General features: G+C 57.5%; 2 protein-coding genes across 2 annotated transcripts in view; both read right to left on the minus strand.

Annotated features, from left to right (window-relative positions):
• LOC105981242 (histone H1oo) overlaps positions 1–260 on the minus strand; it is a 5,830-nt gene extending 5,570 nt beyond the window's left edge. The window contains exon 1 of the mRNA XM_013010335.1: positions 179–260. Within this exon, the coding sequence (XP_012865789.1) occupies positions 179–260 (82 nt within the window). The remainder of the gene's footprint in view (positions 1–178) is intronic.
• Rho (rhodopsin) overlaps positions 1–12,618 on the minus strand; it is a 16,707-nt gene extending 4,089 nt beyond the window's left edge. Inside the window, exons 1-6 of the mRNA XM_013010425.1 lie at positions 12,162–12,618; positions 9,249–9,417; positions 7,894–8,059; positions 7,540–7,779; positions 6,549–6,659; positions 6,349–6,353 (exon numbers count right to left, since the gene is read on the minus strand). Of these exons, the coding sequence (XP_012865879.1) occupies positions 6,549–6,659; positions 7,540–7,779; positions 7,894–8,059; positions 9,249–9,417; positions 12,162–12,522 (1,047 nt within the window). The 5' untranslated portion in view covers positions 12,523–12,618 and the 3' untranslated portion in view covers positions 6,349–6,353. The remainder of the gene's footprint in view (positions 1–6,348; positions 6,354–6,548; positions 6,660–7,539; positions 7,780–7,893; positions 8,060–9,248; positions 9,418–12,161) is intronic.
• Between the last annotated feature and the right edge of the window lie 1,259 nt (positions 12,619–13,877).

Genomic DNA, 13,877 nt, shown 5'->3' on the forward strand with positions numbered 1-13,877 from the left:
TGCAGCTGCGCACGGCCCCTGCAGAGGGGCGCGGCTCCGGCCGAGGGCCTGCCCTCCTGCCCTGCGCCCGGCCTGCAGCTCCCCACCGCACGGCAGTTAAGCAGGGCGGCCTGGGGTGGACGCGGGGCGGGAGGTGGAGTGAGGGCCCCGGACTCACGGAGGCCCTGGCCCTGCTCACCTGGTTGTGTAGACCCGAAGGACTCTGAGGACGTGGCCGTGTCGGTGGAGGAGGTGAGGCTGGAGACACTTCTGGGAGCCATGGTCCAGGCAGCTGCAGGCCCTCGTCTTCCAGGCATGGGGCTTTGGCGCGCTAGCTCTCCTTATATACCTTCAGCGGCGGCCCATCGTCCAATCAGTGCCCGCGGCCCCAGAGCTCCGGCTGCTGATTGGGCCCCGGTGGCAGGAACACGAGGCCCCGCCCACAGCATGAGGCTCCCCCAATGGCTGCACGAGGCCCCACCCTCTGCACGAAGCCCCACCCTCTGCACGCAGCCACGCCCTCAGCGCGAGGCCACGCCTCCATAGCGTGAGACCCCCCCCAATGGCTGCACGAGGCTCCACCCTCTGCACGAGGCCACGCCCTCTGCACCAGCCTGCCCCCCCCACTCCTTGTGGCCTCAGCTGAGTGGCCTCTCTGGGTCATAGTCCACAGGTAAAGGAGAAGACCCGGATGCCTGGTTCCCTCCACAGCCTTCAGTTCAAGAGGCTGACGGTGATGTGTGGACTCCTGGATTATCGTGATGACCACCGACTCCTCCCAACACCCCCCCACACACACCAAGTAGGCCTCTGCCCAGCCTCTGGCCCTGTTGCTTGGCTGCTGCTGGCCTCAGTTTCTCATAAAGCAATACCAGGGGACCGACAAGCGGGGCCTTCTTGGAGCAAACGCAGCGGCAGTGGCCTCTCCTTTTGCCTTTTTTCCCCCCAAAAAAGAAGTCCTTGAGGGGTGAAAGAGCAATTTTGAAATTAAACCTCTTAGCAACAGTCTTAGCAATAGTCTTCACAAGTAAGGACGATGTCTGCTGGGAAAATAGATAGACTAGCCACCAGAAAGACAACAGGGAAGCATTGAGCCATTGTTTAAGGCATTCCAGAAAATTGACATTGTGACCGGAGAAGATGCCATTTTCTGGTCAGACCTACGATCTTCGGCGTGTTGGCAAGGGTTCAGGAATGAGGTCCTGCCCTGCCAGGGCTGCACGCCAGTGCCCACCAGCCCAGCCTCCTACCTCCCTCCTGGGGCCTCCGAAGCATGTTTGGGACGGGGCAGAGGAACAAGAAGCAACTTCCACGTGAATCATGTAGACCCTGGTTACACTATTGCCCAGCTGTAAAATAGCCACAATTGTTTTAAAAGGACGTGGTGGGCCAGCCTGCAGGTGCAATCCTGTAATCCCAGCTCATGGGAGGCTGAGGAGGAAGGTTTCAAGTTTCCAGCCAACTTGGATACATAGCCAGACCCCCCTCTCAAAAAAATAAATAAAATGACCAGGCAGATTCAAACAAAGTGGTGTCTTGCACCTGGCAGAAAGCCGAGTATTTAAAGTATCTATCAATACTGACTGACAAGGACGTGAAGAAATGGACGGCAAATTGGTGGCCTCTTTTGGATGCAATTCAGCCATGTCAAATTTAATTAAAGATAGACTCATCCGAGTGCTCACCCATTCATCTCTGGGGAGAAACCAAGAGGAATTTACATTGGGGTGCAAGGACACTCGCTGTAATCTTAATTGAAATTCAAAACAACCTAAAATCCCATCAAATAGAGTCAGCTGTGGCTTATTTTACAGTGGAATAGTATATAGCTGTGAAAATAAACGAGGCAGGCCATAACTGTAGATTATACTCCAATTTCTGAAAAGACAGACAAAACTCTGTGAGTGTGTGTGTGTGAGAGAGAGAGAGAGAGAAAGAGAGATGACATAGAAAATGGTCTGAAATATCAACTCATATTGTCTTTGAAGCAGGTACAAGATTTGGAAGGGCTACATTTAAAGCAAACTTACCTTTTTCTCTTTGCACACTGTCTTCAGCTGCTGGAATTTTCCTGGTTGTGATCCTCAAAGTGTTCTAAAGCTAAATCAGACCTCGTTCCCCCAACATTCTCATGGCTCCTAACTGCCCTTGGGTGAAGTTTGAAGTCTTCAATGCGGCTTACAAGTGGCTCACCACCTTCAAAGTCCACATTCAACTGAGCTGTGCAGGCTGTGCGTAGCTCAGGGGCAGAGCGTGTACTTAGTGCTCATGAAGCCCTGTGCTCCACCTCTAGGACCAAAACCCGCCAGCCAAAACCACACTGTCACTCTTGGAATAGATGCAGTGCAGCTATGTGTACCTGTGTGCTTCCTCTGCATCTGTTAAAATAATAGAAAAATAGTCCCACGTTTTTGCCCCTGCCCACATCCATGCCCCTTTGCAGCTCAGACTCAATCCTTAGTCCTGAGATGACCTTGGCCTCGCTTTGGACAATGGAATTACGGTGGGAGGGACGTGATGCTGGTCCCATTGCCCTGATTGTCTGCTGGAGACTGAGAGGCCCACGGCCCGGTCACCCCCATGGCCAGGCAGACCCTAGCCGCCCTCCCATTGAGCACAGGTGCTTGAATGAGCCCTGCAGAGGTCATGTGAGCTTGATCCAGATCAGCAGAGCCACCTGCTGCTAGTCTATAGTGTTCTGAGTCCTGGGACTGTTTGTCACGCAGAACTAGCTAACCAATGCACTTAAAGTAGAATGCTTTTTTACCCCATCTACCTTCTCTGGAATCTTTTCCACTCATCCCTTGGCCTTGGTGTGGACACTTTCTTAGAAGAGCCTTCCTCGGGCCTGAGAAGGCTGCAGTGTCACTAAGTTCTCCAGATGTCCCCAGCAAGGAATGACAGCTCTGGCCCTAGCCCTGAGCTCTGGGTGGGGGGCTGGGTTGGTGGCACACCGCATGACACCTGTATACAGTAGGTGTCATTGCTGTGCAGCTGTGGGTGTCCTGGAGCCACAGCCCAGCTCAGCAGCATGGATGGAGGCCCCTAAACTGCCTGCAGGTGCTGAGCTAGCACAGGAAGCTGAGAGGCAAAGAGGCGAACGGGAGCTGGCGCAAACGGGGCCGCAGCTCTGATCACATCTGTGGGCGTTTCCAAGAACTGAGAAATACAGAACGCTTCGAGATGAAAACATTCCCACGAATGCTCCGTGCTGTGCCAGGATCCAGTTTTGCATTCGGAGCAGGGGGAGGGGGGGAGATCTAAAATGCACTGTATGATCTAAAAATTCCTCTCGGGGTTTGCCGTTTTTCAGGGAAACGAGCACAGCGTGTCTCGGTCGGCTTCTGAGAGCAGAGGCCCCCACGCTGCCTTCCTTGACTTCTTCCCCGAGGCTTCCACAGAGCCCAGCCTCTGCTGAAAACTTTTCACTGCCCGGGAACCCAGGCTGCTGGCCTCCTCCCAGCCCTGAAGCTCGCTGCTCTAAACTTTCTGAAGCACGTAGATGTGTGCTTTGTGCAAGCGGGCCTTGCACCAGTAGGTTATTTCTAGTGGCTCACACCTATAATCCTAGCTACTCGAAGGGCTGAGAGCGGAGAATCATGGTTCAAAGCCAGCCTAGGCAGGAAAAGCCATGAGACTTTATCACCAGGAAACTCCCTACCAGAAAACTGGAAGTGGAACTGGAGCTCAAAGTGGTCGAGTGCTAGTCGAGCAAAAAGGGCCAGCACCAGGCCCTGAGTTCAAGCTCCACAACTGACCAAAAAAGAAAAAAACTCTCACAGAGTTTCCTGCCCAGGCTGGCTATGAATCTCAGTCTCAGCTCTCAGCCTCCTGAATAGCTAGGATTACGGGTGTGAACCACCAGCACCCAGCTCTGAGGCTGAGGGGACAGGACGCACCTCCCTCATGCCAACGTGGGAAGGAGGCCTGGCCAGCCAGACTACATGCTTCATCGACTTGGTCTCATCCATCCATCCAATGGCTGCTGGTGGCTGTTCCTGCTCCCTCCTGCCCTCCTTCTTCTGGTAGCAATGCCCATGTTTCTTTGTGGGAACTCCAGACACTTGGTGATCAGGGGTAGGGAATGCCTGGCCTCTGAACCACATAAGGTCCTTAAGTCACTTGGCTGTCAAGGCAACTATAGGTAAGACCTGAAATTCAATAAATCCGGGAGCATTTTTCTTTCCTTTTCCTTTTAGGAGCTTTATTCATAGCAACAACATGCAACAAATGGCCCTTGGCAAAAACAGTTCCCCACCCCTGGAAGTTGTGAGGTAGAGGTGGTGAGCATGTGACCTAGCAATGGCCAATCAGAAGATGAGTTTTCCCCTCTGACATTGTGATTGGTTTAGGAATGATCACGTGACCCAAGCCTGGCCAATCAGGAGATGAAGGCATTGTGATTGGCTTAGAGATGAATAGGTGCCATAGGTCTGGCCAATAAGAGCTCTACCTGGGACCTTTGCTGTACTTAGGGGAAAGAGAAGCCCAGCCCCTGTCACAGCTAGCTGACCCAGTAGCTTCTGGGACTGTTTCTGCAGTCTATGGATGAAGCCAATAAAGGGGGGGAGGGGGGGTGTAGCCAGGAGGAGTCGGAGCTAATCACATCATCTGAGCATGCACCTGGCGGTGCCCTACGCCCTTCTTTGTTTTGTATGTGAGCCAATAATGTCTCCCTCTGTTTCAGTTCATTTGAGTTGGATTTCTCACCTTGGAAGACAGCAAAGGTGGGATCCCTGAAGTCACCTGCCCCAGCCCACCAAGCTCTGAGACCTTGCGTCCCGACACCCAAGCCGCAGCTGCATCCTGCTCCCCCCAGGCCCAGGCCCAGTGTCCCACTGTCTGCGGTGTGTTAGGAAGTGGGCTGGCCAGTAAGCCCACAGTGTCAAACGAATTCCCTGAAGGTCAGCGCTAAGCTCCCTCTTGCTGATCAGGAAGCTTAGAGAGGTTGCGAAACTTGCTGGTGGTTCCCAAGGTCGTCTGGGTCTCTTTGATGTCCAAGTTGAGTTTTCCCCACTCCCAGGATGGTTTCCTCTCCACGCTCCCCCACCCCCCTCCACACACGCACACATACTCCCACAGGGATCTGGGCTACTTGTTGCTGCGCACTGGCCCACCTAGCCATCTCCTGCCAGGGCTCAGGGGAAACTGCCAGGTTTCCATCCATCCTGTGGGCAAAAAGTTTGAAAGCAACACACTGCCCCTGGCGACGCCTCGGGTAGTTGCTGAGCTTTTAATGCCTCCATTTGCCTTGGTCTCCAGGCAGAGCTGGGAAAGCCGGAGCCAGCTGCAGCCTCCAGCTGTGTTTCACGGAGCACACGAGGCTCGGACTGAGACCGCTGAAGCCTGGAGCTCCAGAGTTCCTGCTAGCTTCAGAGCAGGGGCGCTGCAGGGTGGAGAACAAACTAGGTGGCTGCTGAAGACCCATCCAGCAGAGGGGCGGCCAGGAAGAGCAGGGCATCCCCCCTTTCTTTAACTACAGATGGCATCCACCAGCCCATAATTGAGTGTGGGCCAGCTAGTGTGTATTCCAGAACGCCATTGCTGGGGTGGGTGGGGGCGGGGTACAGACACGGCCACCCCAGTGCTGGGGTGGTAGAGGTGTGATTTGCACAAGCCACGCGAAAGGCCCGGGTGTCCGCGGGCTGCCTGGAATGGGGGAGCGGCGAGAGCCGGACCCACGGCCCCAGGACCCTGACGTCGTTTTCTCGGATGAGGTGACCGTACCCTGCGTTTTTGTCCTCTGTCGTCCAGTCCCAGCCCTGCTTTGCCTGGATGTTTGGCTCACTTTTAAAAGCCACACTGTGTCAATGCTGGGGCCTTATCCCACCCCCAAAATGGTTATTATCAAGCAGAGACAATCATGATAATTAATTGATTCTATTAACCAGTATTATCCATAATGTTAACTGTCATTTGTACAGCCCTTGCAATGTACAAAGTGCACAGGCTCAAGTGCACGCACACACACAAACACACACACGCACGCACGCACACACACACACACACACAGAATTTCTCTGGGGTTTGAAGCAGCGCCAGCTACCAGTGCCTGAGCTCTGGGGTTTTCTCTCTACTTTGGGGGGAGGGAGGAAAGTGAGTTCAAGGAAGGAAAAGACAGTGACTCAGCGACCCCAGCCAATGTGAGTAGTTGTGCTGTGAGTAAAGCCTGGGGGCAGACTTCTCCCCCCCAGTCATCGCATCCGTCCTCCATTCACTCCTCTCATCCCTCCCTTCACCCATCTAGCATGTATTAAGCACCTACTGTGTGCCCCATTCTGTGCTAGACACTTAGCCCTAAGCTGGGACACTTCCAGAGAGCAAGAATTCTGGAATTCCGGGGAGACCAGTTATGGGGGGAAGGGGAACAGGTCCTGCTGCCCCTGGGAGAGGGGGGCGGGGACCCCAGAAGAAGGGGTTTCGGTGGACATCCCTTCTCAGGCCACCCCTGCTGAGTGGGGTTGCCTTGTTGTTTTTTCTCATTAATTCTAGAATGAACTCAGAGAGCCTGTGAGCTGGTGCCTGTGGGCGGGGCGGGGCGGGGCGGGAGCTGCTCTGGCCGCAGGGGCTTAGGCGGGGGCCACCTGGCTGGTCTCGGTCTTGGAGGCGGTGGTGGAGGCCTCGTCGTCGCCCAGTGGGTTCTTGCCGCAGCACAGGGTGGTGATCATGCAGTTCCGGAACTGGAGGGGGGAACGGGTCAGGACACCCTGCAGTGTGTGACCCCCCCCCACTCCTGCCCTGTGCCAGGCCCGCCACCCCATCCCCGGGCGTGGCAGGGACCAACACAGGCTCTGTCACCAACGCCATGCCACAGTGTCCTGAGTTGGCATCCTACAACCTCAAGTGCAACACAAGCGTTCGGAATTTTGCCCTTTCTAGGGAAGCCCAGAGAGGGAGTTAACTTGCCCAAGGTCACACAGTGGAAAGGGTCAGTGCTGGCACTGGAATGCAGTGGGTCTCATTCCAGAGACCATGCCCCCTGCCCCCATGGGTCCCACAGAGATGTCACCCATGTTTGTTCTTTTAGTCCTCAAAATAAGCCTGCTCCATCCTGGCTCAGCTTTATGAAGATGGAACCGGCCCACCCCCCCAGCTTGGAACTATTTACTTTTTTTTTTTCTCTTTTGTCATCCTGGGGCTTGAACTCAGGGCCTGGGCACTGTCCCTGAGCTTTTATTGCTCACGGCTGGTGCTCTGCTACTTGAGCCACAGCACCACTTCCAGCCTTTTGGTGATTCATCAGGGACCAGAGACTCACAGTCTTTCCTGCCTGGGCTGCCTTCGAACTGTGATTCTCAGATCTCAGCCTCCTGAGTAACTAGGATTGCAGGTGTGAGTACCGGCAACTTGGCTCTGTTTTACTCTTAACATGGTCCAGAATCATCTGGACCCTGCAGCTCAGGTGAGACAGGTCTGGGGCTCACCCCAGAGGCTGCGTTTGGCACAAGCTCCTGGGCAAGGCTGCCCGCCCTAGCTCCTGCCTGGGGCCGCACCACGCCCCCTGACCTCACCACGCCCCCTGCCACCCCCCACCGCACATCTCCCGCCCACTGCAGGCACCTGCTTGTTCATCATGATGTAGATGACCGGGTTGTAGATGGAGGAGCTTTTGGCAAAGAACGCCGGCAGAGTCATGAAGATGGGGCCGAAGTTGGAGCCCTGGTGGGTGAAGATGTACATGGCCACGCTGGCATAAGGCAGCCAGCAGACGAGGAAGAAAATGACCATGATGATGACCATGCGGGTCACTTCCTTCTCGGCCTTCTGGGTGGTGGCCGACTCCTGCTGCTGGGCGGCCGCCTGCGGGGGCACAGGGAGTTGTGTCCAGGCTGCGGCTCCAGTGCCCGGCCCCCACACGGTGCCAAGTCACCCCCTGTGAGGGACCCTCGGGGTCCCGGGGCCCCCCGCCTGTACCTCCTTCACGGTGAAGACCAGCTGCCCGTAGCAGAAGAAGATGATGATCATGGGGATGGCGAAGTGGACCACGAACATGTAGATGACGAAGGACTCGTTGTTGACCTCGGGCTTGAGCGTGTAGTAGTCGATCCCACACGAGCACTGCATGCCCTCGGGGATGTACCTGGGGGGGGCGGTGGGCACGGGGAGCCCTGCAGCACCTGCCCTGTTCAGCACCCCCATCCCCTCCCCTCAGTAAAACACAGAGGGAAACATCTGCTCCGCTGGGCCTCGTGGGGCATGTCCATCCCCCCACTGTGGCCCGGTGAGAATGCCCGGGCTCCAAAGCAGATGCCAGCTCTCAGCTGCCCAACTGCAGGCCCTTCTCTGCCAGGCCAGCTGCGCCCGGGTATGGGTGGAGGGCGCCGAGGACCAGGGGCCTCCTACTCTGTGTGTGTGGCAGTTTGCAGAAATGAGGGCTTCCTAGCAAGACCGCATTGTCTAGGCCAAGATGGGCATTATGAGGGATTATGTGCAGCCCCGAAGCCAGGCCCCAGGGGCTGGAGTCCAGCATCTCCATAATTTCTATTTTTTTTTCTTTTCTTGCCAATCCTGGGACTTGAACTTGGGGCCTAGGAGTTGTTGCTGAGCTTCTTTTGCTCTAGGCTAGCACTCTACCCCTTGAGCCACAGCGCCATTTCCGGCTTTTTCTGTGTATGTGGTACTGAGGAATGGAACCCAGGGCTTCACGTGTGCTAGACAGCACAGTACCGCTAAGCCGCATTCCCAGCCTCTCCATGATTTCCTGCTTGACCCAGATTTTGCTGTGCTGATGGAGGCTGTGTGCAGCCAAGTGGCCAAAGAGGTGGGGAACGGAAGTGGGGTCCAAGAGGAACGGACCCCAGGACAGCATGGGAGGAAGCAAGGACAGAGCAGGAAATTTCTGGTTCTGGCACCAGAGTTACGAATGTCTCCTCTCTGCAGCGTTTGGAGATGTGAGGGGAGGCTGGGTGGGCCTCAGACCCGGGCCGCAGTGTCTCCACACACACTAGCAAGGCCCCGACTTCCCCAAGGTCAGAGGGAGTTGGCTGCCGGAGGAACTCTGCGCCAAAGAGGATTGGGATGGGCCAGGGCTTAGTGGAGGATTAGGAGCTCGACCAAGGCGATTCTCCTTGACACCCGCGGGGGTCGTTCCACGGTCCTGGGGTTGCTTCTGCCTCCTCTGCCAGAACCCCAGCTCTGGGAAAGTCATCTGGGTGGGCTTGGGGTAGGGCCCTCCAGGTTGGTTCCTAGGACCAGACCTCACCAGATCTGAGTCCTGACCAGGCCAGCCGAGGGCCCTGCAGCCCCCTCTCCTCCTCCCGGAGCCTTACCTGGACCAGCCGGCCAGCGGGGGCGCGGCGCAGGCCATCGCCATGACCCATGTGAAGGCCACGCCCATGATGGCATGGTTCTCCCCAAAGCGGAAGTTGCTCATGGGCTTGCACACCACCACATAGCGCTCGATAGCCAGGACCACCAGGGACCACAGAGCAATTTCACCTGCAAGACAGACGTTGGCCATCAGCCCACCTGCCGCACCTCCGGGCTGGTCCAGAGAGATGGGGATGGGGAGGCCCAGGAGCAGGACGGGAGAAGGGCTTGATGTGGGGAGGGGAGGGAGGAACAGAGGCGCCAGGAGCTGCCAGGAGCAGGAGGGGAAAGCCGAGGATCCAGGAGCAGTGGGGCTCGGATCAGATGGGGTCCGGGAAGAGGTGATGGAAACCCACAGGTGGATGGCCTTCCTCCCCCAAGGGAAAGAGGACACGGGCTGTGGAGCCAGTTCTGGCTGCAGGGCTGCGGGGCTGTGGAGCTGCGGGGCTGTGGAGCCAGTTCTGGCTGCGGGGCTGCGGGGCTGCGGGGCTGCGGGGCTGGGCACTGCTCATTCCCCAGACACAGGGCAGGCACTGATACTCGCCTCTACCTGCCCCCAGGAAACTGAGCCGGGAGAGAATTAATCAGCCCCAAGGTCATTCTCCTAACACTGGTGGGAGGCGATCAGGGCAGAGAAATGCCCACCTGCATGGCACCCCAAGTTCATGGGGAACCCCACCTGCTGCCCAAAGATGGGGCTCTGTGAGCACGGACCGCGATAGGGCTTTGGCGACACCTGGAGACGCGTGGAGAGCCCTCCAGGCACTCTGGACCTGAGTGGCTTGGGGCTGCTACCAAGCTCTGCCCACCACCCTGACTTTCCTGTCTCCTTCTGGGACCCACAGGGAGATCGCTGATCTGAGCAGGGAGACTTAGACTTAGATCTCTGCCACATCTCAAAGCCATGCCTTCTCCATGTCTCGGGGATCCCTTATCCCTGGGGGCACCCCATCCATCCATCCACCCATCCACCCATCCATCTATCTACCCATCAATCCATCTGCCCAACCATTATCCCACCCACCCATCCATCCACTCATCAATCCATCTATCCACCCATCTACCCAGACATCCACCCATCAGACCATCCATCCACTCATCTACCCATCCATCCATCTGTCCACCCATCATTCCACCCAACCATCCTTCCATCCATCCACCCATCCATCCATCCACTCATCCACCCACCCATCCATCTATCCACCCATCCACCCACCCACCCATCCATCCATCCACCCATCCACCCACCCACCCATCCATCCACCCATCAATCCATCCATCCACCCATCCACCCACCCATTTACCCATCCACACACTCATCCATCCAGCCATCCATCCAGCCATCCACACACTCACCCAGCCACCCATCCGTCTATCCACCCATCCACCCACCCACCCATCCATCCACCCATCAATCCATCCCCCACCCATCCATCCATCCACCCATCCACCCACCCACCCATCCATCCACCCATCAATCCATCCATCCACCCATCCACCCACCCATTTACCCACCCATCCATCCACCCACCCACCCATCCATCCACCCACCCATCCATGTGCCCAGCCAGCTAGTCATCCACTTTCCAGTCCCACTTTTCCAGTCAGGTGAAAGAAAATACTTGCTTTCCCCCACCATACCCCCTACCCCCGGGATGGAGCTCAAAGCCTTGCGCTTGCTAGGCGAGCACCCTGACACATGAACCATAACTCTGTCCTCCTTTTCCATTGGTTATTTTCAAGATAGGGCTCTCTATGTCCAAACCGGCCTGGATGTCAGTCCTCCTACAGATGCTTCCCATGTCACGGGGATACGGTGCTGCCACCCACCCTGCTGTGTGTCCGGTGGCTGGGATGGGGCGCATGCCACCACCTCCAGCCACTGGGTGAGAAGGTTTGTTTAACCTGGGCTGGCCTGGAACTGCAACCTCCCATCTGCCTCCCAGGTAGCATGGGGTTACAGGCTTGAGCTACTGTGCTTGCCTTGTGTTTTGTTTTTTGAGACTGTCACACCAGCTTTGTCTGGGCCAGCCTCAAACTCTCAATCTTCCTGCCTATACCTTCTGAGAGGCTGGGATTACAGGCATGTGCCACTATGCATGGCCAATATTAGCATCTAGCCGAGTGTGGTAGTACATGCCTGTAACCCCAACACTTAGGAGGCTGCTGAGACAGGAGAATTGAATATTCAGGGCCATCATGGTCCACATAGCAAGACCCTGTCTAAAGAAAAGAAAAAAAGAGACAAAAGGAAAGGAAGGGGGAGGGAGGGAAGGGAAGGGAAGGGAAAGAAAAAAGGGGAAAGGAAGGGAAGGGAAGGGAAAGGAAAGGAAAAGAAAGGAAAGGAAAAGAATGGAACTTTTTTGAAGCTGCAACCTGGGTCTAACACCTCCCTGCTCCGAGACCCTGCACACCCAGCAGAGGCTGGGAGGCTAGAAAGAAGTCAGATCGATGCCACAGACTGAGCCCAAGCCCAGGAAAAGCCAAAGCCCAGAGGACGGCTTTGTGCATCTGGCTGGGCCTGCCCTAGAGGGCCGGCACCTGTCTTATTTAGCTCGCCCCGTGGTGCCAGGCCTCAGCGCTGGTGTTCAGAACGTGGCCTCAAAGCCGGTTCCGTCCCGTACATCACCCCCTCTGCCCCCCCACCCGCAAGGCCCTTGGTGGCTTGGGCCCTGCGTTCATCTCTGCTGTACAATGAGCCCTGCTCCCAGTGAGATCAGGGCAGAGTTCCCCCGCCTGGCCCCAGACAAGCAGCCGTGTCTGTTGACTGAATACTGGTGTCGGGAGGAAGGGAGAAGGGAGAAGGAAATGAAAGCCACAGTGCCCGGCCCCTCGGGGGACCCCCGCGCCTGCCCCAGCCCCAGGCCTCGTACCGCCCAGGGTGGCAAAGAACCCTTCCACGTTGCATCCGGTGGGCCCGAAGACGAAGTAGCCGTGCAGCGAGGTGTAGAGCGTGGTGGTGAAGCCGCCGAACACCATGAAGAGGTCGGCCACGGCCAGGTTGAGCAGGATGTAGTTGAGGGGGGTGCGCAGCTTTTTGTGCTGCACGGTGACGTAGAGCGTGAGGAAGTTGATGGGGAAGCCCAGCACGATGAGCATGAACATGTAGGCCGCCAGCATGGAGAACTGCCACGGCTCCGCCAGGTAGTACTGCGGCTGCTCGAAGGGGCTGCGCACCACGCCCGTGGCGTTGGAGAAGGGCACGTAGAAGTTGGGGCCCTCCGTGCCGTTCATGGCTGCGGCCCTGGCCCTGGCGGCTGCCCCGACCGCCCGAGATGGAGACTTGTGCCGTGCGCCACGCGAGCTCGGCCACCCAGGACTCCCTCGGGACGACTCCTGGCCCCGACCCCCCCCAGACCCTTATAAAGTGACCTTCCCCCCTCTAAGCCCCTGGCTGAATCAGCACCGGGGAGATCGGGGTGCTCATAATCATACTAATCTCCACCGCTGCTGCCGGGGGGCCTAATTGGCTTGCAGAAGCGCCAAGGTGACACCAGGCGGGAGCCGGGGCGCGGGAGGCGAAGGGTTGGGTGGGAGTCGGAGAGAAGAGAGGGGAGCCCACCCTGCCTGCCCCAGGGCCTGCTGGGAATTCCCTCCCAGGCCTGGCATGGAGTCCTGTGGCCGCTTCCCTGCTTCTCCACAGCTGACATTGTCTTCTCTGCCCCCCCCCCTGCTCTCCCCATCGAGTCACGGGCCTGGCGCTTGCTCCTTTGGCCAGGGCCACGTCCCCGGCCTGGCCTCCCCTGGCCGCCCATTCCTTACACACAGGGCCCTGGGCAGGGCCGAGGCCTGAAGAGGTGGGATGGAGGGAGGGGGCATCTGAGCAGGGAGGGGCCGGAAACTCAGCTTCTGGACCCGGCGCAGGCTGAATGTGGGTTCGTCTTGGCCTCCCAGAGAACCCAGCACACACAGGGCCCCGCGTGGGGACACATCAGCGTGCCCACCATGGGCCCGTGAAGCTGGTGTCAGGGCACACCCTGGGGACAGTCGATGGGGGTGGTGTACAGAGCGGATGCTGCCAGGGCCCCCACTCATCTGTGAAAGGGGCTCAGTGACACCCCAAAACAAACAGAGAGACTGAGGGACCCCGCTGCGGGGTGCCCCTGACCACCGCAGCCAGCCCGGGACTACGGGGTCTTCCCACGAGAAGCCAGCATTTCTCTGGAGAGAAGGGAGGTGGGCAGGTGTGGCAAAGCAGTGCAAACAGAAAAGTTTGGGGGTGTCGTGCTCCCTGCAAGCCAAATATTAGCCAGAGCAGCTGGGGAAGTCCTGGCTGGGAGGGTGAATGTGAGCCGGGAGCTGCGTGATGGGAGGAGCCTTGGGGCAAAAGTGTCTAGGCAGAGGGACAGCAAGTGCAAAGGCCCTGAGGTTGGGAGACACTGGCCAGACAGGAGTCCCTGTCTCTGAGATTGGGCTCTTAAGCCCTCTGTGTCCAGTCTCTCTTCCCACATGGGATTTCTAGATCTGTCTGCTCAGACCTGTCTGCCCCGCTTTCCTGCAGCCTCCCTGGGCCAGACCCCTCCGGACACACGTGGGGGGCAGGGCTGAGAAGTAAGCCTGAGGCGTGGCTGGGCAGGGTATGTGGGAAT

This window comes from Dipodomys ordii, unplaced genomic scaffold, assembly GCF_000151885.1.
Source record: "Dipodomys ordii isolate 6190 unplaced genomic scaffold, Dord_2.0 Scaffold12, whole genome shotgun sequence".
Lineage (NCBI taxonomy): Eukaryota > Metazoa > Chordata > Mammalia > Rodentia > Heteromyidae > Dipodomys > Dipodomys ordii.